Source organism: Ixodes scapularis, unplaced genomic scaffold (genome assembly GCF_016920785.2).
Source record: "Ixodes scapularis isolate PalLabHiFi unplaced genomic scaffold, ASM1692078v2 PGA_scaffold1__304_contigs__length_218370807, whole genome shotgun sequence".
Classification (NCBI taxonomy): domain Eukaryota; kingdom Metazoa; phylum Arthropoda; class Arachnida; order Ixodida; family Ixodidae; genus Ixodes; species Ixodes scapularis.
In genome coordinates, this window is record NW_024609846.1 from 199,062,423 (window position 1) to 199,081,307 (window position 18,885).

The 18,885-nt window shown below is 43.5% G+C and overlaps 1 protein-coding gene across 10 annotated transcripts; it reads left to right on the top strand.

Annotated features, from left to right (window-relative positions):
- Window positions 1-1,038: 1,038 nt before the first annotated feature.
- LOC121836199 lies at window positions 1,039-17,351 on the top strand. 10 transcript variants are annotated; one of them, XR_006077833.1, is made up of 5 exons: window positions 1,045-1,462; window positions 5,245-5,383; window positions 7,047-7,207; window positions 8,016-8,077; window positions 16,665-17,351. XR_006077833.1 is itself a non-coding variant. In XM_042291049.1 (3 exons), exons 1-3 carry the CDS (start codon window positions 1,276-1,278, stop codon window positions 7,033-7,035), a joined length of 333 nt encoding a protein of 110 aa, XP_042146983.1. In that variant the 5' UTR covers window positions 1,039-1,275; the 3' UTR covers window positions 7,036-7,120. The 10 variants fall into 10 exon arrangements, 2 of the variants coding, with proteins under 2 accessions (XP_042146983.1, XP_042146984.1); XR_006077832.1 differs by having other exon boundaries at window positions 1,046-1,462; window positions 8,021-8,077; window positions 16,665-17,350; XR_006077830.1 differs by having other exon boundaries at window positions 1,043-1,462; window positions 5,245-7,207; window positions 8,021-8,077; window positions 16,665-17,348.
- Window positions 17,352-18,885: the final 1,534 nt, after the last annotated feature.

Genomic DNA, 18,885 nt, shown 5'->3' on the forward strand with positions numbered 1-18,885 from the left:
CATCAAGGAAGCATGGCTTGTGGAGGCTACGCGGCTGACGTCATGCCCTCTCCTACCCTTCTATCCTCCTTGCCTGCGTGAGTGTCCAACCTGCTACCAAAGTCGCATTCATACCTGCCTTGCTCTGTTCAGCACGGACAAAACTATCGTGACGAAAATAATCTATGGAAGAGGGGAACAAGAGGGACACAGGACAAATACAAACCTCCAAACACAGCTAGGTGACTGGTGGGCGACCGAAAAAATCTGCCTGGTCCGGGTATCGAACACGGGACCTCTCCATTACAGGTGCCGCGCTCTACCAACTGAGCTAACCAGGGGTTAAGACCTGTTCACACTCTTGCAAGGCTCATTTATAACGCTGAAAAAAGTTTTTCGAGCCAAAAAAGAAAGGATAATGCACGAGAGAAATAGAAAATATGCCGGATCGCCAAGTTTACACTGCTACCCAATAGATGGTGCCAGTGTGTCCTCTCGTTGTAAGAGGTTTTATGTAGGGGTGTCGCGAACCGGCCGCGGTTCGAGTTCGACCAGGTTCGACTTTTTCGAACTTTTAGTGGAAATTTCGACGAACCTTCTATTGAGGTTCGACTCGTGTGCGCATGCGCGACAGGCTGGCCAGTTGGCTTCGGATTGGATGATAATGGCTAAGAGATGAATGAAGTGCAGCGCTGATTGGTTATTTCAGTTAATACAGCACAAAACAATTAAGTTAATAACTTCTTCAGTGATTAGAATTGGTTTCTTTAATTGCAACTGTTCATAAATTTAAAAATAACCCTTCGCATAAAAAAAATTTCTCCAAACTTAGACATGCTTTTATAAAGGTCTGGCCACACTGTCCACAAAGTCGAACCCAAGGAGGATAGAAGGGTAGGAGAGGGCATGACGTCGGCCGCGTAGCCTCCACAAGCCATGCTCCCTTGACGCCTCGCCTCTTTCTCATTTTCCTCCTTACTCTCCTCACTTACCATGCCAACGTGACCACATCACGTGACCGTAGCTAGCCTTCGTCTTGCCATGGGGCGAGCGCCTATCCAGAGATCTGCCCGTGCCTAGATCTGGGGACAACGCCAGCGTAGGGAAAACCGCTCGTAGGGAATCCGTTCGCGTAGTGGTGATGATGATGATAGCGTCACGTATGACTCGCACACTGGCTCGCTGGCCTCGCCGTTTTTAACGGTTCTCAGTTTGAACTTCGGATGTGGTTGCTGGTTGCTCCGTAGCTTTTGTGCATGCTAGCGGCATAACGCCGACCCAGATAAGTACAAGTGCATGATTTGTGACATGTGCTTCAAGAAAATCTACAACTTAAAGAGGCACCTAAAGGAGGTTCACGGGGACGCTGACACGAGCTGGATCACACTGTCCGCTGCCGCCTTGCATGCGATCTGTGTCCAACTCCACTTTGAAGCGAAACACGGGATCGTCGCGAGGCGTGACAAGTTCAATTTGTTGAAAGGTAAGTGCGCTCGCTTAGTTTTCTACCTTTTGTACAGAAGAAAAATCAATAACAGTGCCTACCACTGTTACAAAATACGGTGTGGGCCTAGAGCAGAAAAGATATAATTCAAGCTCTCGTTTAAAGACTAAAAAATCTGAAAAGAGACGACAATTCATTACCACAAATTTGCATCCGCACCAATGGTGACTATTGCGATTGCACAGAGGGATAAAATACACTCGTCCTCTAATAGCACGAGCTGCCACATGAAATCCCAGCATATCTTGTCGTATCGGAAATTAATTAAAAGTGTATTGTTGGGCCAGTTTGGTCATCTCGAAAACATTGCAAAAGAAGAGGATAAGAACAGAAATGGCAACAAGCGTTACCATCTAGTATCGACTGACTGTTTAATTCGTGCTAAGAGAAGTACGAGAAGAAAGTTGGTTTGTTAATTTTTTTTTCTTTCCTTTTCTCTTCTAAAGGGTTGTTCATCTTTCTAGAGCATCAAAATGCAACACTGCCTTTCTTTGAATCTCAGAGTAACACATTCTTTTCGATAGTGCCGCTTGTCCTGTCCCTCTCTCGTCTTTCGTGCAAATTGTTTTCGAGATGCTTAAAGGGATACTACAACGAAATTTCGGCGCTCATTTCTTTGGTCTATATGTGTTCAAAAGAGCAGTATCACATGGAACATACCAATATCTTGTTAAAAAAGTCTCGAAAAGGAATTTTAAAACAAACTAAACGATTAGCAAAGAGCACCTGGTGGATGTCGCTAACGCCTCGTTTGTAATGCTCGTCTAGGAACCTTGACAGCTAGTGACGGAGGTTGTCTCGTCTCCGCGGCCACGACGAGAGAAGGGGGAAAGGAGGAACTCCCCTCTTCCCGACAATCCCTTTTGTGTGTCGCAGAAGTCGCTATTGTCCCCCTAGAAGATTATAGAAGATTAACCCGTCACTCAAAATTCGTACAAAAGCAGCCGCTTCGGTGGCTGGAACGACTAGGCCATCCTCTCGACGTCAGCCTCGCCGTAGCTTTGCTCGTCTTGAGACGACCTACGTCACGATTGCGTTGGATGTCACGTGCTCTAAGCTGGGCCTTCTCCGAGCGCTTGCCAGAGCGGGCTGTTTATAGCGAAAAATACAGCCACCAGGATCAAAATACAAACGTGCGATTGTCATTTACGGATATTGTGGATCATATTCAACCTATTTTTGAACACGACAAGAATATTTCAAATTTCGTTGAAGTATCCCTTTAAAACTTGCTGTGCGGTACGAGTTTATTCTTTCGTTCCCCTCTGAAAAGTGCTTTCAAAGTGGTAGTTTGTGACGTCGTATACAGAGCTCTTTTGTTCTGCGGGTGCACGGTCCTCAAAAAGCTTGCGCACCAACTGCACTGATCAAAGCTAGCTATGCAACTCGGAGTACTCCTGGAGAAGTGGCAATCAGTTCATTGCGTGACGTTTCATCGACAGCTCAGATTACCTTTTTTTCTGTAATAAGCTGCATGAGACTGTCACTGCGACAGTCTCATGCAGTGTCGGTAAGGTGGGTTAACATTTTTGTAATGAGCCGCTGCGAAGCGGCGTGAACGCAGGCAGGCAGGCAAGTGGGTGGGTTAATGCATACCCCAGTGATACACGCAAGACGAAATGTCCGTACAGCGTGCAATTCGCATAACAAGCATCAATGAAACGATTGTGTTGACGAAACGTGTGTTCATGAAAAGTTGTCCACGAAACATAATTTTATGAAGCGAGTTTCAATGAAATGAAAGGGACCCTTTATGGAGTGGCATGCGCTGTGTAGCCGAAAACCCATATTTGACGTCATAAACGGTGAATGTGAAACATGGATATCTTGCGTTTGCCAACAATTTTGCACCAAATAATTGTCATATTTGGATTCATGGGGTAAAACCAGGCAAGAATTGACCTCCAACTATATTTTTAGGAACCACTTCAGCTTTCTTTAAGCCATGTTACTTTACAAGCGTGACTTTCACATCAGGACATCAACAGGATCGCCTCCTAAAGCACACCTGTGCATGGGAATAGCCATACTTCCAGTGTATATACCTTATAACGTCCTGAAGGAGTATTTTACCACATGCAATTCATTTAGCACTAAATTGTTTGTGCGGTAACATACTTCCTCGTTACGTTAGGTCGAGAAAGAGTTGAATGAATGTCCGAGCCCTTTTTAAGATAAAATAGAATGTCAATTTTTATTCCTCGAGCCAACACTTGTTCTCGTGCATTGACGCTAAAGCTTGTGGATAGTGTTTCAAGTCGTGTTGCAAGTTGCACCAGGGAACGGTGACACGATAGCAAGGTAGAACAAGAGGTTTAATATGGCGATCGGCTCAGAGCCAGGTACGTTCTAGCCACGGGCGCAAGGCACGAGTTCATGCGCACGAGCCGCGGAGCTCTATCTGCTCGGCTGCTCAGTGTAGCCAACATCTCCCCCATACAGAAGAGTCAAAGTCTTAGGGGAGCCTTGACGCATCGGCCACTTCTCGTTTGTGAATGAAGATTGCCTTCACATTCTATACGTGGCTCTTGAGCATCTCCGCTCTCAACGACTTCCGCATCCCACTTCTGACACCATGTTGCAAGTTGCGCCAGGAAAGGTGACATGATAGCAAGGTAGAAGAAGAGGTTTAATATGGCGATCGGCTCAGAGCCGGGTACGTTCTAGCCACGGGCACAAGGCACGAGTTCATGCGCACGAGCCGCGGAGCTTTATCTGCTCGGCTGCTCAGTGTAAGCTTAAGCACATAACCTTAAGCACATAAGCTTAAGCACAAACCTAGCACAACTGATTGTAGCGGCTTTGGCCGTTGCCACAGGTATGTATGATGGGAGTATGGCTACCTGGGGAGTGAAGCAGAGGGGTCATAGTGTTACCCTAATATCCCGAGAGATAGCCCACCTAAAATCAATAAAAAAATGGCTCAAATTAAGGAGTGGGCTCACTTGCAGTGTGAAGCAATAATGGCTCTACTTGCCAGTCGGCAATGGTTCATTATATCTTGCCATAGCTAACTCGACACAATAACTAGACACATTATATCCCCAATAGCTAACTAAAAGAAAAAAAAGCAAATGAAGCCAAAAACTGGGGTGGCTTACCTTTCGAGGCTGGGGCATCTCTCAGAATTTTATGGTAAGCATATATCTCACGTCTACAGTTTACATGCTACCAACACACTGGGGTTTTTTAGCTGCTCTTGTGACTGCCACTATAATGAGACTTGACTCTTTTCTAGGGGTGTATGAATACTTTAATATCGGAATACAAATAAAATACTAAGCTCTCGGATAAATCGATTCACAAATAAAATTCTTAGTGTTTGGTTAACCGTAGATTTAAAATGTTCTGTGAAAGATGCGCGGTCGACATGGAGCCAAAGAAACTTGTGCTCCCTCTCCATTGTAGTGCGCACTTGCATTGAACTTGTGAATATGCAAAACATATTTCGGTTTGTGTTTTTTTTGTTTTTTTTGTCCTCCCATCACTCACATAGCAGGTGCACTTGCAAACACTACACATGTGGGGTGCAGTGAACCTGTTCTTGCAGACCGTAGTGTTTAGGAGTGCACCTACTATGTGGGCATTGGGAGCACAAAAAAACCATGGACTGCATGCTACAGCTAAAAGTCTGATTGGGATGTACATTTAGTGAAACAAACATGAAGATGTTTTAAAGCAGGGGGTATATGATGTGACTGACATACCACTCTTAATTCAGGCCATTTCATTTTAAGCTTTCTTTCTTCTCTGCCTGCCAGAATTCAGTGACTGGAGGGAGGCTAAGGATGGCAGAGAGCATGTTCGCTTCATTCTCCACGACGGACCCAAGGGACGAGATGAGGGTGTCCTGAAAGGGTATTACTACTGCCACCGCTCTGGATCATTTCAGAGCAAGAGGTAAATGACAACTGAGAACCCAGGGCACTTGTAAGACTAATGTGCAATGCTTAGCCACAATTCAAGCTACAGAGAAAGATGGCAAGGTGACAGTAGAGTACCAGGCAGAACACTACAGGCACCCGAAGGAACTGAAGCACCAGCGCCTCTTTACGACTGAGAAGGAGGCTTTAGCTGATAAACTAAAGCAAGGCATCCCTGCCCATAAAGATCTGGTAGACGCACATTCTTCTGCTGGCAGTGAGATGGGTAGGCTACATTTGCTCTCAATGAAAGACATTGGCAACATCTCCGTCGAGCATGAAATTCTGACGAAAGAGCTACGGCACTGAACAAAGTCGGATTCCCCAGTCCTGTACTGACATGGAGGAAGGAAAACAAAAAGAGAGCTTTGAGCTTGCCCTGATGACTGTCCCTCAGAAAGAATGCCTCACAAAGCTTGGCCCCAAGTTTCTGTGCATTAACTACACTCATAATATAAATGGCCACAATCTGCAACTGAAGACTCATGACAGCTACAGAAGATCAGTCAGGCATGCCATGCACATATTTGATCTCAAAGTAACTAGACACCAAGGCTATGAAACACTCCTTAAGGCCATAAAGGTAATGCATGGGAGGAAGTGATGGGCTGTGCCCAATATTGGATGCTCGGCTCGTGGCATGTAAGCCACAACTGGGCTCTAAAGTTGCAGTCAGTCCAAGATATAAGCAAACCCGTGACCGTCTTCGCGACGAGTTGTGGGCGCTGAGAAATTGTAAAGATGAGGGTCAATTCCAACGACCTCCAACAGGCTTCCCGTGTCAGAAACTAAGTGAAGAGGCTGATCCAAAACTAATTCAACAAGTACAGGAGTTTCTTCAGTACTTTGGGCACTACCATGGTGGCAGAGCCTAACAGTGGGCGCACTGCTTCAGAAAGGGCATTCCTTTTAATACTACCAACCACTTGGAGGCAATGTACAAGGACCTGAAGTCACGCTAATGCATGGAACTCACAACCAGAGGCTTGACAAGCTGTTGATGATCCTCTTTGAACAGAGCCGTGACCGGCTCTACGAGCGTCCCAAGTCGCTCGTAAAAGGAAAAACTCATCGGCATGATGCAGCCCTTTTTCGGAGGCATCAGGAGGGGATCAAAATTCCTGCATCAGATGTAGAACAGCTGCAAAATGGCAATGGCTGGCTTGTAAAGTCTCAGTCCCAGACAGAGAGAAGCTACCATGTTGAGAAGGGCGACCCCCGCCAGAGTTGCGTGCTTCGTTGCAGGGACTGTGACATCTTTATCGACAGTTACAAGTGCACTTGCAATGACAGCCTGATTTCATCATCAATGTGCAAGCATATTCACGCAGTAGCTTACCTGGGGATCCATGTGACGACCGTGGAGGAGGCCGACACTGAGCCAGGTGTAGAAATGCCATCAACAACACGTGAAGCAACAGGCTTTACGTTAGATGATGAGCCACAGTCCCTCTTGGATGACATTCGGCAGGGTATTGAGGTAGGGATGGAGAAGACTCAACCAAATTCAGAGGACAACATATGTTCAACAATAAGTGGACTGAACAAGTCCCTCTCCAGGAAGAAATTGACAAGCTCTTCAAGCTCCCCGGTGTTGAAATACCGTACCAAGGCCCAAGAAGTACTTGACTCTGTTCCAGATGAGACTTCTCCAAAACCTAGGGTAATCCCTCACAACAAAAAGGTGGAAAAACAACCACGGTACTTTCCCCCCCAAGAAACGCCCTGGTTCTGGTCCCATGCATGGCAAACCTCCCACCAGCTTGGAGCAGCAGCACATCATGTAGGGCCTCGTAGCCAGGTGAGTTCCTACAGAAGCAGCAGCATCCGCTCAGCTCCATGTGGATGTTCCGAGCATGTCTGTGCTGGCCCTCAAGGAGCATGACTACTTTGCAAATCAGTAGTCGTGACAATTGGACTACAAAAAAGGGGCAGTATTCTTCTTGCAAAAAGGAATGGCGTGTTGGACAGCTTGGATTTCTTTCCACTTTGGAGAATGTCACGAGATGCTCGAGCTAAAGGCAAGAGGGGCATCTCTTACCATCCTCCAACAGGTTACGTTAGGCGAGGCATTATATGCTGACCTTAATCGTAACGCTTTTTTAACAACCAGGGATTGGCAATTTTATTTAAGTTGATCCGGAACGGTTGTCTCTAAATTAACGGGCAACCATAGTGCCTCGAAATGCTCGTTTATAAGCATGCCCCTCGCTGAAACCGGCACTTTTTTTTTAGATAGTATTACTGCACGAGAATGTGCAGCTTTTTCCGCTTTGGAGAATGTCAAGAGGTGCTCGAGCTCGCCATTCTCCAACAGGTGGCTTATGTTATCAGCTGGTCTTAATTGGAAAAGTGTTTTAATGGCCAGAGCTTGCCAATTTAATTTCAAATTTATGCAGACAGGTTACCTCTAAGTTAATGTGTAACCACAATACCTCAAGTTGCCTGTTACATGCTTATTTTTTATTTTGCATACTGCTGCACGGCAATGTGAAAGTTGCAGTTCCCGCGACATACCAAATTATTTTAGTATGTGACTTATATGCTTTAGGATATAATAGTTTTCTTGCTAATAAGTGCCTATAATCACTGTTTCATTGTTTTGTGAGCCAAGAGGGAGTGACCACTGGCGACCACAAGCATGAGGATCTGCTACAGGAAGCATGATCATGTAAGTCATCCCCGTGTGCACGGGATAGTTTGTAACGGGCTAGGTGAGATTCAATTGCCAGCATTTTAAAAAGCGATAACTCAGAGGAGAGTAAAAGTACAAGCAAGCTGGTGAATTGCAGACGAAAAACTGAAACACCAGAAGGAAAAAGGACACGAAAAAAAGGATGACACACACACACCGTCTCGAACACAGCTGAAGGTTTATTCTAAAACCACACCCTTTTATAACGGTACACCACAGTCAACGCCAAGAACCCTCACACCAAGTCACACACCCAGACTGTCAGCAAGAGCAAACAAAAGAAATGCACTCGACGCTTACATACGTGCCAAGGTCAAGCAACTGACAAAAAAAAAATTGCATTGGTCAAAAAGTTTGTGCTTGCTTGTGAATCACCATCGACGAGACACTTACACAATTACCAGCAGAACCAATACTAAGAGTTTCTTTTACCACGCGTTTGAACTGATCTCGCTCGGCTTATCACCGTGGTGGCCATCCAATTCGGATGACAACTGTTGCAAACTTGTAACTGTACTACAGTTTCTGAATTTGGGGATTGCAGAAGGACACACCTTTTGTGCTCCATGATTTGCTCATTAACATAACATCCAGTTTAAACTATGTATGAAAACCCAGGTGCCAAAGGAATATTATAAACACTACCATATTGACATTCAGTGGCAGTATCCTATGCGTTTCCCCGCAAACTTTTTCTACCTCTTGTGAAAGGAGTCGACCTACTTTATCTGAAGTCTTCACAAGCACGTTCTCATGGTCACTCTCGTCGTCGTCTGAGGCCGTCTTGTCTTCACAGGCAATGTGAGACTCACTCTGATGACAAATTTGGGATCTTCAGCATCGCTGCCGTCCGAACTGCTGCTAGGAACAGCTCTTTTCCTGGGGACCATCACCGTCATTAGCATTCCTCATGCGTGTCGCCATTTTTAAATTCATGTTGCCAGGCCAACAACTGCTGTCAGGCTAAACACATTGCAAAAGTGCAAAACGCTTTTTTTTTTCTAGCACCTTTTTAGGTTGAAAATAGAAACCGAAACCAATTTTTGAACGTAACTTGTCTTTGACGCAGAGAGCAGCACAGCATGAGGGTGGACGAATGTGACTCGTCATTGGTGATATTTGTACAAACTAATAATGTGCACAGCTCGGACCAATGTAATTTAGCACACAGGTGGAATATAATTGTGACATTGTCTGTCCCTTTTTTTCTATCTCTTCTAATTTTTTTCCCCTTTTTTGACCACAGTCCAGTCTTTTTTGACCACTGTGTCAACCGTCAGCTTGCCTGCACATAAACCTTTTTCTTTTCAATAAAATTGGCCATTTCTAGCTATATTATTGAACAGAGCTCACTTTAGTAAAAAATAAAAGAAAAAAAAAACTTTTTTCTGTAGTTTACGTGTGAAAACCAAGTTACATTTTAGGCCACTGTCTATCTTGGCAAAGGGAGACAGATAATACATAAGCCAAGTTTACTTCCTTCCCATTCCCTCATTTTTTCAGTCGTAATAAATGCCACGGTGGCCCAAAAGGCTGTTTGATGATATTGCGCCAAAAGGAGTGGGCAATCACCCATAAAAAGTGTTGTTTCCTTAGGTGTGGGGGGCTCAAACTTTTATATAATTACTGCACCATCTAGATCACTTCTGTAGTAAATCGTAGCACGATAGGTCAAGATAGCAATTTATGCGGTTTTTTCAAAGGGTTATGCGCATTTATACTCGTGCTGTATTTTTACCGATCAAGAGTAGGGATGTCGCGAACCACCCCAAGTTCGATTTCGAAAGGTTTCGATATTTTCGAAGCGAACTGAGGTTCGATTTCGAAAAATTTCGATATTTTCGTACCGACCTAGGTTCGAATTCGAAAAATTCGCAACTTTCGATCACAGTGGAGTTTCGAATTCGAAAAGTTCGAAGCTTTCACGGTTTCTAAAATTTCGAATTCAAATATTTTTTTACTTCAGGTTCGATAAATTCGAAGATTTCGAAATTCTTTGGAAACAAAATTCGCCAACTTCGAACGCTTCGAATTTTTATAGACGTGAAGTTCGAACAATTCGAAGATTTCGAATTTCTTTCTGGATAAAGTTCGAAAAGTTCGAAGGTTTCGATTCTCTTTTAACGCTAAATTCGGGGAAAAAAAAAAAAAAAAAAAAAAACTTTGAAGATTTTGAATTTCTTTCTAGTCCAAGTTTTCAAAGTTCGAAGTCCGGTTTTCAAGTTCCTGCACAGTTTGTTTCAAATAACGTTTTCACGACTCACTGGTTTTCACAGAATCAAGTTTAGAAAAGTTAGGGTGTGATATCTAGATTCTGCGAAGTTGGTCAGGCAATTAAATGAGACGAAGAGTGTCCCGGATGTGCTGGAATATTTGCCAGTGCAGAGTGACGTGTGACAATGGATCAGTAATTGTGACCGCCAGCTCGGGGGGGGGGTCTTTAACCTGCATCACGCAGTAGTGATCACACGAACACACTGTTTTACGAGACTCATCCAGTTCGAACCGGCCAGGGACGAGCAGGAGGTTGAGGCTCAGAAAAACCTTGAAGCGACCTGGCAAACTACCTCGCCACCCCTTGCACGCTGATAGTAATCCGATCGAACGCCGCCCGAGTGACGCTGGCATATAGTAAGTTAAGTTTGTAATTGTCCTGGAGGTTTATTTTCTGGGACGGAGGAATCGCCTCGCAAAAAGCCGACACAACTCGAGGTCGAGAAGCGTTCTACCCTACAAGTGGCGTCGAAAGATGAAAAACGGGGGGTAAGAGGGTAGCGGGGGGGGGGCTTCAGTTTTCTTCCCCCCTTCCAGATATTTCGGACTGTTAAAGAAAACAATACGGGGAAAGAGGGCGTGGTCGAGCTTATTTTAATCTGAAATTATTTATGCATATGTATAGCTACTGTCGCTCTTCACTGCATAAAAGATTGCGTAGATGGTCATTGTTAGAAACTCGTTGTCAGAAGGCACTACTCGTCACATGCTTAGTGGTTCGGAAGTTCAAAGTTACGTTTTTTTTCGACCTGTGCCAATAGTAAAAAAAAAAAAAAAAAAAAAAAGAGAGAATAAATGCGGGGATAAAAAGCTGGAGAAAATAAAAACTATAAAGAATTCGACGGAAGTGTTGTATTCTTGCGCATTCAGAGGTTCAGAACTTCAAAACAAGTTTCTTTTCCCAAATTTGTACAGGCTAAAAGAAACACGTCCCAGGATCGTGAAGCGAAAAAAAAAAAAAAAAGTTTTCTTTTAATGACGTGTTGAACTTGAACACTATTAGAAATCTTCTCCCATGAGTTAATTTATTCCTTAACGTGAAAAAACAATAAATACATTATTTTGTATTCTGCAGATGGCAATGATACGCACTGTCTGTGATGTTAATTTAAATGCGATACCTCAAACAACTTAGATGAAAATAAATATCAAGTTTAGGGCATAATTGCATGTAGATACATGTTTGGACATTTCTTCGAAACTCACGTTGAATAACAATAATCACATCTTAAGACGGCACTTACCTAGGCTATACATAGATCATCCTTAAAAAAGTATAACATCTCTACCACAAATAGCTTCGGCTACAGTGCGCTTCAAATCTGGCACAAACGATAATCATCAAAAACCCGTCGTCCTTCCTCGCCCCTTCAGAAATTTATTTCTTTAAAACTAAGCATGCCAGAACATTGAAACAAACGTCATTGTCTTTCGTAAGGAACGCAGCACCGCATGTAAAAGTTCGAGAAAAAAAAAACTACGAACGTACCTCACTACTTGAATTCAAATGAAACCGTCCGCTGGTCTTTCGAAGTTCGACGAGCGTCGAACTTTTACCCTCAAAGTTCGAAGTTCGTCGAAATTCTGACTTTTCAGGATTCGAAAGTTCGAAACTTTTCGAATTTTCTTGATAAATAAGTTCGAAAGTTCGAAATTAATCGAATTTTTTGGTCACTCAAGTTCGGAAGTTCGACAAGCATCGAACTTTGCAGCGCAATAAGTTCGAGAGTTCGAAAAAGATCGAATATCTTAGCGTAATAAGTTCGACGGTTCGAAAAGCGTCGAACTTCTTTGCTCAACAAGTTCGAAAATTCGACTTCTGTCGAATTTTACGATGCAGAAAATTCGAAAAATCGAAATCTTTCGAACCTTTCGAATTGCTTGATTCGATAATCGAAACTTCGATTCGAAAAAAGTTCGCGGCATCCCTAATCAAGAGACTTGTACGACTGAATCATGCCAGCTGTGTACTAGCTTGTTGAAGGCGCCACATAAATGACGACATAAGCCATTGACTTTAGTGGCACACCAACTTTTTGTCAAAGTGCCCATTAGAATTGTCAAAGGCAACGCTATCAATGCAGTTTGTCTGTGCAATGCCATCAATGCAGTTTGTCTGTACCACTGCCATTCAAAGTCCGGTAGCGAGCCCAAATAGTCTAGCATCACATACGAGGTTCGTTGCCAGAAAATGCAAGAACAAATGAAGTTCAGGCACCTTGTGCAGCCTCACCAACAAATGTAGACCACATACTGCAATGGCAAAAACACAGAGCTCGGCCGCTTCTGTCCACATACCTTCTGCGCATGCGCGAGTTTCCCGTTGTGTTGATAAACAAAGCACGCTGCACGTCGGTGTATACACTCTGCCAATTTGTAATTTATGTGATGAAGATTTCTACAAAACTAAAACATATTGGCTGTTGCTGAATTGTGCCAAAAACATTAAGGGTGATTTCAAATAAGATCGATCAAGGGGTGGCTGGTCGACATTTTCAATTCAATTGATATTTTTCTGTCATTGCTTATTATCCCGTATTTGCAACTCCAACACCCCATACGTGGCAAGGCGGTACTTCCAAGATGGCAGAAGAGACGAAGATAGATTCTCCAGGATTTCACATGCACCTGCTTGTTCACGCTTGTCACTGCGCTAAAAATGACTCATTTGTGTAAAAATGCAAAGCAGTTAGGGCAGGATCATATAACAGGTGACGGAGATATTGATGCGTGGTAGAATTTAAAAGTTGCAGAAACCCCAACTTCCGAAGCTTTGTGGTGTGTGAGCGCGTTTTAGACACCAACCACGTCACTGTTTGTGGCAACATATTTTGGAGGGTGATGAAGATATTGTGTTTGCGCTTTGCCTGGCCATTAGTGCTCTAAAAAGTGAGCCGTGCACGGTGACCATCAAGCTCCAGAAGAGCAGCGTTCACAGTATTGATGTCTTCGTGTCACAGGCTCGCAACTCGCTGCTCACCTTCTAGGTTTTAGTGTGAAAACCAAATTCGAAGTGCCATCTAGATTTTCGTTTACGAACTGTGTGCTCCATAGAGTGCTGTGGAACTCCATTTAGACGCTGAGCTTTAAAACATGTATTCCGTAAAATACACTGCAGTTACCATAGCAGCCGTGTCTATTTATTGTTGTAACTCAATATATAGGCTCTAAGCATCCTAAAAAAACCTGAAACCATATTCAAGAGCAGCCGATTTCCCTAGTAAAAGTACAATCAAAGATTTTTCCGCGCCTCTCTTTCTGCATTGTGGTGCAGTACACTAGAGGGTGCCACCAGACAGGAAGGCAGCAGGGGAAGGCACATGACAGTAAATCACGAGCGACGGTTTCCCGGCGGACTGACTTTTCGAAGGCGCGCATGGTGGCACCCCCTGGTGTTCTGCGCCATGGCACCGAAAGAGGGGCATGGCACAATCTTTGATTGGACTTTCAATAGGGAAATCGGCCAGCCTTGAATTTAATTTTGGGTTTTTTTAGGATGCTTAGAGCTTATAGATTGAGTTACGACAATAGACGGTATCAGAATCTACTTGAGTGTCCCTTTAACAAAATAATTTGTAATGGTTACACCCACCATGTCTATATAATTTTCTTTGTTTCTGATTCTAAAAAGTATTAGTCTTCTCCTGGTGTTATTGTTTTAGTTATTTAATTTCAAAGATGCCTGCTCCAATAGTGTGCGTGAATGCGACCGTCTACCTTTATGTGATCTAAGATTTCTTGTGCGCCCAGATTCTTCTTCTGATGAAAAATAAACATGTTTATTTACACCGGACATTAAGCAATGACATATAAAAATATCAATTGACTTGAAAATGTTGACCAGCCATCCTTCGGTCAATCTTATCCCAAAATCACCCTTAAATTGTCCAAAACAGCCCGAAACTGCACCAAAATACCTCCAGAACTTTTCTTTTTTTTGATATAAGTTTTTGTTGCGATACATGTTTTACTTTAATGTGGACTTTTCTGCTCCTAAGCTGCTTCCAATTGTACATGTTCTCCTCTTGAGCTGCTCCGAAATTTTTTTACAGAATTTGTTTTAACTGTCTTACTTAGTCATGGGCAGTAGCCATACTCAAGTTTACCTTAAAAGGACACTGCCCCCCCCCCCCCCCCCCCCCCTCACAAATTTTTTTTTAATTTTTTGCCAGGCGTCTGAATACTATTTAAGTAATATTTTGCTACAGAGAAGACAGAATTCACAGACACCGTGTACGACAGTTCTGAAGTAGAGGTCCCACGCCCGTCGTCCGTGAGTCCCACGAAACGTGAAACGACGCCATGTTGAGAATTATGCAGTGAACGCACAGAATGCTTCCAATTGTCTGTGCAACCTTTTTTTTTTTTTTTTCAATTGACATATTTGCAGCTTTTTGGAAGCCACAAAAAATGTTTCATTTTTTTTCTACTTTTAGGATTCACTGTGTGCCTTCAATGACCCACGACTTTGATTAAATTTGGTGGTCGTGTCTAAACCTTAGAAAACTGCCTTGGAAAAGAGAGTGAGCGCGACTCGATCGGCAGTTTTCGGGCGGAAAGAAACCGAATTTCGAGCTGCAAATTTTGTTCTAGGTAGTTCGGCTCTCATATGTCACATAAAACTAAAAACCTCGGCGAGCATAAATACCCTGTCAGTGTCCCTTTAAAGGGTCCCTGAAAAGAAAAGTTTTTTTTTAAACAGTCTGGTTGGGACACGCAAGGCAACAATCAAATCTTATGCGAAAAAAAAAAAAAAATTTTTTTTCTAGAGCAATATTGACGGCGGGAGTTTATCTGAAATTTTTTGTGCAAAGCCCATGAAGTCACGGGTCATTCCGGAATAACCATCTCGGTCGTGAATCAAAGCCGGTCCATTTCTACTCCATGTGCCCAAAATGCCAAGAGAAAACAAGTGGAAAGGAGGTAACTGCCGACTAAATGGTGTCTTGTGCCGTCATTATTGGTCTAAACGAATTTTTTTCGCATAAACTAATCTTTTGACACGCGTGTCCCAACCAGACTGTTCAAAACTAACTTTTTTTTTTCTTTTCAGGGGCCTTTTAAGGTGGATTGCAGCAGATGCTACGAGCCAGCACAACTAATTCTGTGCTAAGAGTGTGTTGGGCGACCTTCCGGCTTGGCGCAGCAATGCGCAATATCACGCGACACTCTTGCCGGGCGTGATGGCTTCTAGCATCAGCTGCGGTCCATCTTAATGTGAAATGGAGTGTGATTACTAGTAATGCATTACCGGTCAGTTGTTACTTTTTCCAATAGCTTTGAACTGTAACGCGTTACTCTTTATTAGCGGTACTTTGTAACTGTAACACTTACTTTTTTTTATTGGGTAACTGCAACTTTTAAAGTGATGTTCTTTAAAGCCAAGTTCCATGTTCTTTAAATCCGAAAAAGAGGGGGGGGGGGGGGGGGGGGGGTTTGCTGTTTATTATTTCTTGCAAATTTGATGTTATTCGTTGTCTATTTTTGCTGTTGACCGGAATGCATGCAGGGTTTCTCAGGGCTTGTGTCATAGGAGCGACAGCATATCTATAAGACCCATGGAGTGCTAAATGGCACGTGTAGAAACACTTTTCAAAGGAGGAAGCAGCCTTGCAAACAGATCAGTGTAGTCTGTGTTCAAGAGAACACGAAATGAAGATGTCAAAACAGGTTGTTTGTTGTAAAACTGGTGTTTTTCTTGTTAAAAAAAAACTTGAATTTCTTATTTGCTTTTTTCCACCGATTTTCGAGAAACACTTTTTAAGGGTTACTTTTCAGTGTTTGCCGTCATACCAAAAACCTAGAACTTTACCTATAGTACATTGTTTTGAAATAACCTTTTAAGCCACCCAGGGGTGTTGCCGTTTTGGTGCCTGCCACCTAAGCCTTTTTTTCCCTGAACACTCATCCTAGGTTAATACTAACCCTCAAGGAGGGAAGCACCTTCAATCTGTTGAAAATGCCAAAGTATGACAGGTGAGCAGCAGGTAACAAGTGATGAAGATTGCTCATCTGGACAAAATGTTTTTGGAGTCGAAATCGAGAGAAACATTTTTATTAGGTTTTCATTTGGCTGCCCTTGCAACAAACCTTACCTTGATCTTGTGTTAAACAATGAAGCTATTTGTACTGGACCCAGTGAAGTATATATGATTGAATAGAGCTGGAGCCATTGGAATGGGAAGGTCAAGGTCCTGTGTAATTCAGTTCACTGACCATTGCAAGAAAATGTAGCATCCGCTGGTGGATTCTGTGACCTTTTGCTACAGCAATTATTGATTATGTGCAGGTACCTGGACCTCGAGACCGGTGGCCTTGGAGATGTCAGCAAGGCTACGGGGTGATTTGCTCACCACGAGGCTGTGCAATTTAGTGGCATGGAACTAGTGCCTCATTTCGGAGATCTCCATGGCGAGTGAACAGTGTAAGGCTGGTGGGGCAAGAAGTTTATTGGAAGGTTATGCCATGGTGATCAACATCCATGACAGGTTCATCTGCCGAACTAGCTATGCAATAGAGGCAAGCCTGCTAAGTCACTGGGACATGGATGCATTAGTCGTCAGTGTGTGGCGCAGAGGACTTCTAGGGACAACTCCAGGAGACGAACATGCAATATTTATATTCTGTCTATATTTTGGTGAACCAATGTTACTGTTGACATTTAAGTGTGGGACATTTCGCTTGTGCGGCAAAAGATATGTCAGGTGTGTAATGGGGTCCCACAAAAAATACCTATGCTTTGTCTTGAGCTATGTTCATAGAGGCATGGCAAGGGGGGGCCAGAAGACTGATGAAAGTTGTGCCGGTGATGGTCACAGTTTGGGAAATAATCGCTTGTTTCTGGAATAATTACAACTGCAACTTCCGGTCCTAAAGATGCCTGCAGCAGACTACGAATACAAGAAGTATGCCGTCTGCCACAAGCTGGCGCCATCGTTTGAATCGTGTGAATAAAGACTATATTCTGATATTGTATTTGTTTGAAATATAATGACTTTCAGACACTTATAAGAATTCATAGTGGGGTGCGATGCAAAATATGGTTTATTGAAAGTCCGGTCGTCGATCGAGATGGTCGTCTGCTAAAAGATTGCATTGCACTTGTGAGAAAAGCACTTCGGGCAACCGGTTGAGATCCCAATTTTTTTTTTTTTTTGCGGACTCGCGTTATGTGAAAGTGCTTCATAGCTGGTTGTAACCATCCCATGAAGAAAGGTTCTTGCAGTTTCTTCAGATTCCCGCAATACCCCAAAGCGCGAGAGAACTGGATAAAAACCACAAGGTGAGTACATGTAGCACTGGTGGACAGTTGCCTCGATGTAAAAAAAGGGCCAAACCAACCAAGAGCATGTAAAACCCATATTCTGTTCGGTCATATTGTTTGAAAATATGGCGGTATATTTATATCTTATTACTATAATATTGATAAAGTAGTTGCATGCAAGTAGTAGTGAGAGTAAAATCCAGATCAAACTTTCAGTAGTCTTAAAGGCCCGTACACACTCTTGCGACCGAGAGAGACCAGACCGGTTTTTAAGCCTCTTGCGATCTCTTGGGACCAGCTCCGCTGCAACGCATCCGGTCCTAAGAGATCACAAGAGGCTTAAAAACCGGCCTGGTCTCTCGGTCTTCCTCGGTTGCAAGACTGAACGGAGCTTAAGGCCTGTTCACTCTTGCAACCGAGTACAACTAAGAAAGACGAGACTTGTTAAAACCTCTTAAAATTTCTTGGGACAAGAGAACACGCTGGCGCCATCTATGCGGCGACTTTGGAACTGCATTTAACAAGAGCGAAGGTTTTGCGGTATTTCCGAGGTCAAATGTGCGTAATACCTATAAGAAAGGCTCGTTTATAACGTAGACAAAAGTTTTTCAAGCCAAGAAAGAAAGGATAATGCGCGACAAATAGAAAATATGCCGGACCGCCAAGTTTACACTGCTACCCAATAGATGGCGCCAGTGTGTCCTCTTGTAAGAGGATTCAAGAAACCCAGTTTTAAGAAGTTGCAAGAGTGTGAACGGGCCTTAACAATATTAAGGTAAAACGGCGTTGAGATGTATGCCTGTGTCCATGCGCTATCCAGTTATTTTGTTTATGCTTATATATCTACCTTTAAAGGGATACTACAACGAAATTTTGGCGCTCATTTTTTGGTCTATGTGTTCAAAAAAGCACCATCAAATCGAACCTACCAATATCTTGTTAAAAAAGTCACGAAAAGGAATTTTAAAACGAATTAAACGATTAGCAAAGAGCACCTGGTGGATGTCGCTAACGCCTCGCTTTTAATGCCCGTCTAACAACCTTGGCAGCTGGTGACGGAGGTTGTCTCGTCTCTGGCCACGACGAGAGAAGAGGGGCAGGAGGAACTCCCCTCCTCCCGAGAATGCCTTTTGTGTGTCACACAAGTCGCTATTGTCCCCCTACAAGATTATAGAAGATTAACCCGTCACTCGAAATTTGTACAAAAGCAGCCGCTTCGGTGGCTGGAACGACTAGGCCTTCCTCT

What these genes read in the sequence shown, in the direction of transcription:
- LOC121836199 (XM_042291049.1), top strand. Translation starts at nt 1,276, where the DNA reads ATGATTTGTGACATGTGCTTCAAGAAAATCTACAACTTAAAGAGGCAC. An exon ending in CAAGTTCAATTTGTTGAAAG is followed by an intron (nt 1,463 to 5,244) that starts GTAAGTGCGCTC and finishes TCTGCCTGCCAG; the next exon opens with AATTCAGTGACTGGAGGGAG.